We start from the raw sequence: 10,379 nt of genomic DNA, 5'->3' as shown, positions 1-10,379 counted from the left end.
GCTGGGGGCGTGGCTCAGTGGTAGAGCCCCTGCCTAGAATCCCCCAGGGAGGGGCTGGGGGCGTGGCTCAGGGGTAGAGCCCCTGCCTAGAATCCCCCAGGGAGGGGCTGGGGGTGGGGTTCAGTGGTAGAGCCCTGCCTAGAATCCCCCAGTGAGGGGCTGGGGGCGTGGCTCAGTGGTAGAGCCCCTGCCTAGAATCCCCCAGTGAGGGGCTGGGGGCGTGGCTCAGGGGTAGAGCCCCTGCCTAGAATCCCCCAGTGAGGGGCTGGGGGCGTAGATCAGTGGTAGAGCCCCTGCCTAGAATGCCCCAGTGAGGGGCTGGGATGTGGGTAGGCCAATGGCAGAGTGCTTACTTAACAGGGAGGAAGCGCTGTGCTGGACAAGATACTAAACACACATCACATATATGTACACACACACACATGCACACGCACATGCACACACACCTATAATCCCAGTACATGGAATATACAGGAAGGATCACCAATACTTCAAGGGCAGGGCAGCTTGGGCAGTTTATCCAGCAGGTTCCATACCAACCGGAGGTACATGGGGCCAAATGTCAACATTCAACAAAAATGGGGCTGGAGAGATGGTTCAGCAGCTAAGAGCAGGCACCGTTCCTTCAGATGTCTCATGTTCCGTTCCCAGCACCCACATCAGGAGGCTCACGACCACCTAGGACTGCAGCTCCAGGAGCTTGAACACCTCTGGCCCCTGTGGGCACCCGCATTCATGTGTACACACTCGTGCACAGATATACACACATGAACTTAGAAAATAATTTTTAAAACTCAAGAAAGACAGAAGAAGAAAGGGGCCCAAGGAACAAACAGTCTAAGATAAAGAAGGAGGTGCATAGGCCAGTGACAGAGAGAGCCATAGGCACAGGTGGCCACTGGCAAGGTTGAAAGGGATAGGCTCAGGTGTGGATAGCCTGGCCAGGCTGGGCACACAGAAATGGACAATGTGGGAGAAAGGCCAGGATGCCAGATGGGCTACAGAGTGAGACCTTGTGTGGACATATAGCTAAACCTGTTCTGCCTCTTTCCTGCCCCAGGTCCAGGAGGTCCAGCCCATCACGAGTTATGACGCAGCTGGCTCCTTTCTCCTCCTGGGCTGCAGCAATGGCTCCATCTATTATGTAGGTAAGTGGTGTTCTTCTGCAGTGTGAGGGGTGGGCTGGAGCAAGAGCCTCAGTCACATCTGTTCCACCCCTGCCTGCCTGTCCAGATGTGCAGAAATTCCCCCTGCGGATGAAGGACAACGACCTCCTGGTCAGTGAGCTCTACCGAGACCCAGCAGAGGATGGGGTCACTGCCCTCAGCGTCTACCTCACCCCCAAGACCAGTAAGCTATGACAAAGTTTCTTTCCCTTCTGTTGTCAGCCAGACCAGGCCATAGCGCTGTGTGTGTGGGGGGGCGGAGGGGATTCCTCAGGAACGGGACATTAGTTCTTATTCCTTCAGCGTGCGCTTTTGTTTGGCTTTATTTAGCCATCTTTTAGGTACTGGGCTGCTTCTGGCCTCTCCGTGACAAGCCTACCTCTTGTGTCTTACCTATCTCCTGTCAGGACACGACATTTGCCTAATTCATAAAAACCTGGATGCATGCCAGATAGTAGACAACTCCATGCTGCATGCTCAGGGAGCCTTGATTTTTTTTTTCTCTTCTTACTCTTTATAGAGAGAACAGAATCTTTCTCTGTAGTCCAGGCTAGCCTCTTAACTCCAGAACTCCTCATCCTTCTGCTTCAGGCTCATGGGTGCTGGGTTCCCAGGCTAGCCCCTCGGTTCTTCTCTGTCTCCTAGATTTAACAACCATTCACATTCCTATATGGGACCCAAGTGCATTTCCCATGGCCTCTGCTCAAAATGCTGAAGCTGTAATCTACCTGTGTTCTTTATGACGGTCTGTTTAGTTTCCGGGACTCTCTCCAACGCTTGGAAGACAGAGGCAGGGGCATCTCTGTGAGTTTGAAGGCAGCCTGGTTTACATAGTGAATTGCAGACCAGCCAGGGCTACAATAGTGAGACCCTGAGTGCAAAAAGAAAAAAGAAAGTTCCTGAGAATTTCACAAGGCAAAGTTCGTCCGTGGAGTCCCTGAGGCACTCAGTGTGGACTCTCGACTTACCTCTGTTTATATGCCATCCTGGGATTTTTCAGAAAGATAGATTTATTTATTTATTTGTATGACTATTTTGTTGCGTGTATGTAAGTATGCCATGTACGTGCTTGGTGACCAAAGAGTTTAAAAGAAGGGGTTCAGTTGCCTGGAACTGGAGTTACAGGTAGCCAGGGGCTGTCATGTGGGTGCTGGGAACTGAACCTGGGTCCTCTGGAAGAGCAGCAAATGTTCTTAATCAGTGAGTTATCCCTGCAGCCCAACCTGTATTTCTTCCCAGTGTCAGATTCTCTGTGTGCCTGTCCTTCCTTCCCTCCTTCTCTCCCCCTCTTTGCCCTGGTTCTGTTTCCACGGATGACCTTTTTGTTGTTGGCCCTCCCCAGGTGACAGCGGAAACTGGATTGAGATTGCCTACGGCACCAGCTCCGGGGTCGTTCGGGTCATCGTGCAGCACCCTGAGACGGTGGGCTCAGGACCCCAGCTCTTCCAGACCTTCAGCGTGCACCGCAGCCCCGTCACCAAAATCATGCTGTCAGAGAAGCACCTCATCTCTGGTGGGTCCCTCTGCAGGGGGAACAGCCTTGGGAGTGTGGAGCCAAGGGGATGGAGCTTCCAGTGGGGGGCAGCTATGTGAGACAGTGCTCTGCGGTAACAGGAGACCCGCAAGGGTAGCCACAGAGTGGAAGCAGACTGTACCAGTCACAGTGACTCAGACCTGGGATCCCAGCACTCAGTGGGCTAAGGCAGGAGAATCACTTCCATTTCAAGGGCAGCCTGGGCTATAGGGTAAGACTTCGTGCAGAAATATATCTAAACTGGTAATGTGCTTGCTTAGCCTATACTGCTAAGGAAACACTGAGTTCGAATCTCAGCACCAAACCTGTAATCCTAGCTCTCTGGGGCTGGAGGCAGGAGGATCAGAATTCTAAGGTCATCCTCAATGGCATATTGAGTTTGAGGCCAGTGGGTTATATGAGAGCCTGTCTCTAAAAAAATAAAAATCAAAAAAAAAGCTTATAGTGAGGGAACCAGGCTTGGAAAAAGTAAATATATATTTAAGAGGTAGAGGGTAAAAAGAAAACTCAACCATTAAGCAATTATTGAGTGTCTGCTGTGTACTAGGTGTGGAAGGTAGTGATACCTAACAAGACAGGTCAATTCTGTGTCTGGGGAAACAAATTCACTAGTTGAAACTGTAAATGATAGATAAATAGACATGCAGTGTGTGTGTGTGTGTGTGTGTGTGTGTGTGTGTGTGTGTAATCAGTAGAGTACGTGTCTCACATACAGGATGTCCCCCGCTTCAGTCCCTCAGTATTAGAGAGCAAGGTAAATAAACAGAGAAAACCAAGCATGGCGATACACGCCTGTGACCTAGTACTAAGCAGTAGGCTCCTGAGGTCAAGGCCAGCCTGGGCTACAAAGGGAGACCTTCCCTCAATATAAAAACAAAAAACAAAAAAATCAGAAAAACAAACCCAAACTGACTTCTCAGTCAATAAACAGCCTGTTGTGCCAGCGTAGGGACCTGAGTTCAGATCCCCACCACCCTATGTTAAAGCCAGGCACAGCGGTGCACATCTGTAAACCCAAAGCCAAGAAAGGGATAAGAGTGGCCAGATAGGTGAGTTCCCAGCTCCTAGAGAGAGACCCTGTCTCAAACAACAAGTTGGAGGGGACTGGAGAGAACAGCACCGACTGCCCTTCTACAGGACCCAGGTTCGACTCTCAGTACCCACAACGTAACTCACAACCGTCTATGACCTCCGGTCCACAAGGATCTGATGTTGTCTTCTGGCTTTCCTATGAGCCCCTGTACATCTGCAGTCTCACAGAGTGGCCAGAAAGCTCAGTGGTAGAGCACTCCCGTAGCTGTGGATGGCCCTTGGTTTGACCCCTACCCCATGATAAATACATTAATTAGTGAGCAAATCATCACCAAGTAGTATTCAAGGCCATGCACATGCCTAGCTGTGAACGACCCTTGGTGTGTCCTTACCTCACGGATAAATAAATAAACCAGCCATCACCAAGTAGTATTCAAGGCCGTGAATAAATACAAAGTGGTTGCCAGGTGTGATGGCTCCCATCTTTAATCCCAGCGTTCAAGAGGCAGAATCGAGCAGACTTCTGTGAGTTGGAGGCCAACCTGGTCTACATAGAGAGTTCCAGGATAGCCAAGGCTATGTAAAGAGACCCTGTCTCAAAACAAATAACAATTTTTAAAAATTATGTGTATGTATGTCTACTCTGCAGAGGGTAGAAAACGATGTCTGTGTCCCTGGAGATGGGTCCCAGGCATTGTGAGCCTTTGACGCGTGCTGGCACTAAGAGTAGCGAGTGCTCTAAACGGCTTTCCAGTGCCCTTCATCTTGTTTCTGTTTGTTTTATTTTTATTTTATGTGTGTTGGTGTTTTAGCTGCACGTATGTCTGTGTAAGGGCATTGGAGCCCCTGAAACTGGAGTTACAGACAACTGTGCGCTGCAACATGAGTGCTGGGAACTGAACTCAGGACCTCTGGAAGAGCAGCCAGTGTTCTTAACCACTGAGCCATCTCTCCAGCCCCTTTGTCTTGTTTTTTAAGACAAGAGTCTTTTACTGGGATCTGGGGATCGCCCATTATGCTAGGGTGCTTGGCCAGGGAGCCCGAGGGACATGCCCGTCCCCACCTCTCCAGGACAGAGATGACGAATACACACCTCTACACTCAGATCCTTCTGCTCGCCTGGCAAACACTTTACCAACTTCTGGGGTTTTTCTTCAGCTTCTGGGGGTTTTGCTGAGATAAGGTCTTGCTATATAGCCCAGGCTAGCCTTGAATTTAGGATCCTTTGGATTCATCCTTCCAAACACTGGGATTACAGGCGTGTATCATCACACCTCTGGTTTCACATCTCTTTCTAAAGTGTGTGAGGGTCATTGAAGAGAGCTGAATTCAGAGCAGGCCTGTCTGAGGCCAAGGACCTTAGAGCAGAAATGATGGATCAATGGTACAGACCGGCAGGGACAAGCTTTCCAGTCGGAGGAACTGGTCAGTGCAAAGGAACCAATGGGGAAAGGGGGAGGAGTTAAATACAGAGCCGGGGTGTGGCCAGTCTCAGATGTTGCCGTCCTTCCTTTGGCTGAGTGTGGGATATGGCCAGACGGAAAGGACAGGATCAGGACGCACAGAGAGAAATGAGGTGAAAGGATCCAAAGTGGAGTCTGTGGACAGGTTAAAGTAAGGTCACACTCCAATCACTTCCGGGGCGGGTCAACAGGATCTCTGGGCCTATGGAACTCCAGCCAAGAGGATTCCTGAAAGTCTCTTGACCCCTCTAAAAGGGCTCATACTGGGGGTTAGGGGTGGTGGGACTGGTAGGGAGGAGGTCAGAACTGCATTGACGCCTTGGGCAGGCCTGACCTGCTGCTGTCTCTGTTCTTTAGTGTGTGCAGACAACAACCATGTTCGGACATGGTCTGTGACCCGCTTCCGAGGCATGATCTCCACCCAGCCTGGTTCCACTCCACTGGCATCCTTCAAGATCCTGGCACTAGAATCGGCCGACGGGCTCGGTGGCTGTAGTGCTGGCAATGACATTGGTACCCGCTGATTCCCGGCCCTTGACTCCTCCCACAGACCTGCCGAGGCCATGTGGGATCCCACTGTGACCTCTGTAGACTTCTGCTCGCCTTGTTAGATGTTCTGTTGCCCTCCAGCCGCGCAGACTTCTGATCCTTGTTTACCCCCATCTCCTCTGTACTTGCAGCCGACACTATTCTGCTGGGCCACTGATTCCCACTGACCAGCACTGGTCAGGTTACCATCTTCTGATAGTCCAGAATGCTGTTCATCTTTGCGCACCCCTAGTTCTCTCTGCCTCTGTCCAACTGCAGTATCCTAGGAGCAGGATCTAGCTCTGGGAGTTGGCTCAGCTATGGAGAAAGGCTAGTTCTGTGGGGTCTGATGGCCCTCCGGACCCTTGCAAGCTCTTACCCTGCCCCTGCCTGCCCAGGTCCCTATGGTGAGCGGGATGACCAGCAGGTCTTCATCCAGAAGGTGGTGCCAAATGCCAGCCAGCTGTTTGTGCGTCTCTCCTCCACTGGGCAGCGGTGAGTACTGTCCCACCAAAGAGGCAGGACCATAGAGGAGACCCAAAAGGGGTCCACCCTGTGGTTCCGGAAGGAGCAGAGGCTACAGGGTGAATTGGCCTCTGGGTTATATGTGTGCAAGGGACACTGGAAAAACCTCAGGTCACTGTGCTGAACTTTAGATATCCCAGGAAATTGAGTAGGGAAGGGGGTGCAGACAGTGTCAGGGTAGGATGGGGTACAGGCGAAGGGTTGAGGAAGGTTCAGGTTGCATGCAATGAGGAGAGAGGTGGGCACACAGGAGGCTGTCAGAGTCCAGAGCAAGTGTCAGGGGAAAGGAGACCTGGGAGCGTTGCTTAAGGAGTGGGCTCTGCAAAGAATCCCAAAGCTAAATAAGAATAAACAGGAAGAAGGAAGGGAGAGAGTGTCTGGTAAAGACAGAGTGTGTGTCAAGGCTGGAAGGAACTACACAGCGTAATGCAGCCTGCCGGGTCAGTACAGTGAGTGCCTAGCACGCATAAAGCCTTGGGTTTGGTCTCCAGTACTAAATAAACAGGGTGTGTTACATCTCTATAACCTTGTTGGACCCCGAGATCCAAACCGGGAAGACGCACTCCCACAGAAACACTCATGGTTTGATGCAAAAGCAAGAGGTTTATTGATCCAGTGCACTGGGATTCCCCCGCACGCAGGCTAGAGGAACCCCGAGCTAAAGCTAAGAGCAGGTTTTATACGGTTTTCACAGGGTTTACGGGAGCAATCTCACAATCACCTCTTAGCCCGGTTCCTTGGCAACACATATTTGCACACTATCTTATGACAATGAGTGTTAGCTAAGTCTATCTTATCATAGCTTCTGTCTGCCCAGGTTTATTTCGCTAAGGGCCCAGCTTCCTGATTACCTCTTATCTTGGACCCTTCTCCTGGAATGTGTGTATAAGTCTTTGGAACATGCTCCTCCCGGACTGTGTCTCTGGAGAAGTTAATTTTTAAGTTTAGGCTAAGACCTGAGATTCCTTCAACCTCAATACTCCAAAGGTAGAAGCAGGAGGATCAGAAGTTCAAGGTCATCCTCAGCTACCTGTCAGGCCAGCCTGGGCTACTCGAGACACTGTCTCAAAATAAACAAAATAAACTGAACGGAGATGAAGGGACAGGACCTGAGTACTCAGTGGTGGAGACTGACTCAGGAAGGGTGTAAGGAGAGGGATCAGGCTGCGTGATTTCTGACCCCTTGCACCCCACAGGGTGTGTTCCGTGCGCTCAGTGGATGGCTCTCCCATGACTGCCTTCACAGTGTTGGAGTGTGAAGGCTCCAGGCGGAGGGGCTCCAGACCCCGACGTTACCTGCTCACCGGCCAGGCCAACGGCAGCCTGGCCATGTGGGACCTGACCACTGCCATGGATGGCCTGGGTCAAACCCCTGGTATTCCCTGCCCCACTTCAATCCTATCCCAGGCCCCACCCTCCCCATGATTCCCAGAGCCCTGCCCACTGCCCCCCCATCCTTTTCTTGCCCTCCAGCCCTTCCCTTTTTCTTTTAAAAATTTATTTACTTTATGTATATGAGTACACTGTTGCTATCTTCATACACACCAGAAGAGGGCATCAGATCCCATTACAGATGGTTGTGAGCCACTGTGTGGTTGCTGGGAATTGAACTTAGGACCTCTGGAAGAGCAGTTGGTGATGCTCTTAACCCGTGAGCCATCTCTCCAGCCCCAGTCCTTTCTTATTACCACTGCTTTTCCCCTTTTCTCTCTGACCCCAGCCCATCTACCTCTGCATTCTTTTTTCTTTCCTACCTCCAGTTGCTCTTGACCTGTGACCCCTCTCCCGACTGCATTTCTTTGCCACCCCCAGCAGGCGGCCTGACAGAGGAAGAGCTGATGAACCAACTGGAGCAGTATGAACTGAGCCCATTGGCCTCCTCTCGGGGCTCTTTCCCCAGCCCCTCACCCAGGACCTCCCTTGCCAGGTAGCTGTAACTCCACTTCCCTCTTTGTGCAAAGGAAACAGCATGGTGGCGCTGGGCGACACTGCCGTGTGGCCTGAGACACTGAGTTTCCCTCCCTCTCAGTCTCCACTCAGCCTCCAGCAACACCTCCCTGTGTGGCCACAGAGGGAGCCCCAGCCCACCGCAGGCAGAGGCCCGGCGCCGCGGGGCAGGAAGCTTTGTGGATCGTTGTCAGGAACTGGCAAGGGGTGCACCGGAGCACCGACGGCCACCAACACCAGCCCCTCGACCCTCCACCAGTCTTGGGAATCCCCTGACACCTCCCAAAAACACTCTTAACGAAACTTCCTTTTGAATCTAGCCGCCACTGTGCCTTCATGTGGACTGGTCCCAGGGGACTCAGGATTGGAGAGGGGGAGCTTCCTCTTGGAGCCAGGGCCAGGGGTCCTTAGTGTGATCTTTGTCGCCAAGTTCCCGCCTCTTTTTTTTTTTCTAAAAGCCAAAGCCACCGTCTCTAATAAAACCCTCACTGCCAACACTGCTTATATAGTCTTAGTTTGGCTTTTTTTGTTTTTGTTTGTTTGTTTGTTTTTTGTTTTGTGGAGGGGGGTGGAATTTAGGGGAGGAGGAAGGTGTCCCAGGGAAGAGATAGAGCTGTAGGGACCAATAGTCAGGCTTCAAGCTGTAAATCCCAAAACATTGTACCAGCTGTGATGAAGCTTGCCTTTAGTCCCTCAGCAATGGGGAGGCAGAGGTAAATTCGGTTTCTATGGCTTAGAGGCCAGCCTGATCTACATGGTGAATTTCAGTATAGCTAGGGCTCTGTAGAGTGTATCAGTGACCACGGTCTCAAACAAACAAACAAAAAACAGAAGAAAATCAGAAACGTCCGCCTTCTGATTTAAGCAGAGAAGAGAATTTATCATTGGCTTACCTCTGGCTTCAGGCAGGATCCAAGGGTTCAAAGGGTTAGAGTGGCTTTCTAGCTCCTGCCTTCGTTTCCTGTTGGGATACTTCATCTGCAGTCAAGATGACCCCAGAAGACTCCTTTCTTCTGGCAGCCACAACAAAACAAAAAACAAACCAGGAGTGAGCTAATTTGCTGACACACACCTGTAACGCCAGCACTCCAGAAGCTGAGACAGGAGAATCTCAAGTGGTAAGGGTGGTTAATGTTGCCACCTTGACAGGCTCTGTGATCTGAGCACGCCTGAGATGCATTCGGTTGGCCTCTGTGCATGTGTGAAGGATTGCCTAGATTAGGTTCATAGAAGTTGGAAGACTCACCCTGCATGTGAGCGGCGCCATGCCACAGGCTGGCATCCCAGACGGCGTGAAGAGGAGTGTTAGCTGAGTAGCAGGTTTTCATTGCTCTCGGCTTCCTGCTGGTATATGCAATGTGCAATGCACGATAGAGCCTAAATAAATCCTTTAAGTTGTTTTTTACCAGGTAGTTTTCATAGCAAGAGACAAGAAACTAATACACAATTAAAATCAAGAGGCCAGTGTGATTTGAATGTAGTGTGGTTGCACACAACTTTAATCCCAGCACCTAGGAGGCACAGCCAGGTGGATCTCTGTAAACTCAAGGCCAGCCTGGACAACCAGAGCTACATAGAGCCTGTCTCAAAAAAAAAAAAAAAAAAAAAAAAAAGGCCAGCTTTGGCTCAACAAAGAAACCTTGTTACAAAACAAACAAACAAACAAACAAACAAACATCACAGATTCATGGACTTAAACTGAGTCAGGCAACTATTCCTGAACCAGTCACTGTGGTCAGTATGATGAAAAATTTCCACAGTCCTAACCCATGCTACGAGCCCTCATAGGCTGGGAGAAGGGGTCAGCTCCGTGTGGGCAGAGTGGAAGAGAAGTTCCAAGAGCTGGCCTTGCATGCTGGTGCTCAGTACTTGCGAGATGGGGGCAGGGGTGGGGGCAGAGAGGCAGAGGAGAGGCAGAGGCAGGTGGATCTCCCCGAGTACAAAGGCAGCCTGAGTCTTTACTAGGAATGAATGAGAGAATGCAGAAATAAACCCAGACCTCTGGGATGCAAAGAGAAGAGGGGGAAATGTTCTCATCCCCAGAAATCCATGCCACGGTGGGAGGATCAGGAGTTCAAGGTCACCCTCAGCTACACAGTGAGTTTGAAGCCAGCCTGGGCTACATGAAACACTCCTCCAAAAAATATCAAAAGTGGCATCGAATTCTGGATTGCCAGAGCATCT

The 10,379-nt window shown here is 50.9% G+C and overlaps 1 protein-coding gene across 1 annotated transcript in view; it reads left to right on the top strand.

Annotated features, from left to right (window-relative positions):
- The window catches only part of Shkbp1 (SH3KBP1 binding protein 1), a 14,042-nt gene extending 5,346 nt beyond the window's left edge, over positions 1 to 8,696 (top strand). The window contains exons 11-18 of the mRNA XM_028781594.1: positions 1,061 to 1,148; positions 1,234 to 1,350; positions 2,509 to 2,679; positions 5,553 to 5,708; positions 6,122 to 6,218; positions 7,445 to 7,623; positions 8,061 to 8,175; positions 8,278 to 8,696. Coding sequence (XP_028637427.1) covers positions 1,061 to 1,148; positions 1,234 to 1,350; positions 2,509 to 2,679; positions 5,553 to 5,708; positions 6,122 to 6,218; positions 7,445 to 7,623; positions 8,061 to 8,175; positions 8,278 to 8,509 — 1,155 coding nt within the window. The 3' untranslated portion in view covers positions 8,510 to 8,696. The remainder of the gene's footprint in view (positions 1 to 1,060; positions 1,149 to 1,233; positions 1,351 to 2,508; positions 2,680 to 5,552; positions 5,709 to 6,121; positions 6,219 to 7,444; positions 7,624 to 8,060; positions 8,176 to 8,277) is intronic.
- Positions 8,697 to 10,379: the final 1,683 nt, after the last annotated feature.

This window comes from Grammomys surdaster, unplaced genomic scaffold, assembly GCF_004785775.1.
Source record: "Grammomys surdaster isolate TR1022 unplaced genomic scaffold, NIH_TR_1.0 485, whole genome shotgun sequence".
NCBI classification, from domain to species: Eukaryota; Metazoa; Chordata; class Mammalia; order Rodentia; family Muridae; genus Grammomys; species Grammomys surdaster.
This window is presented reverse-complemented; position numbering and strand designations above follow the sequence as displayed.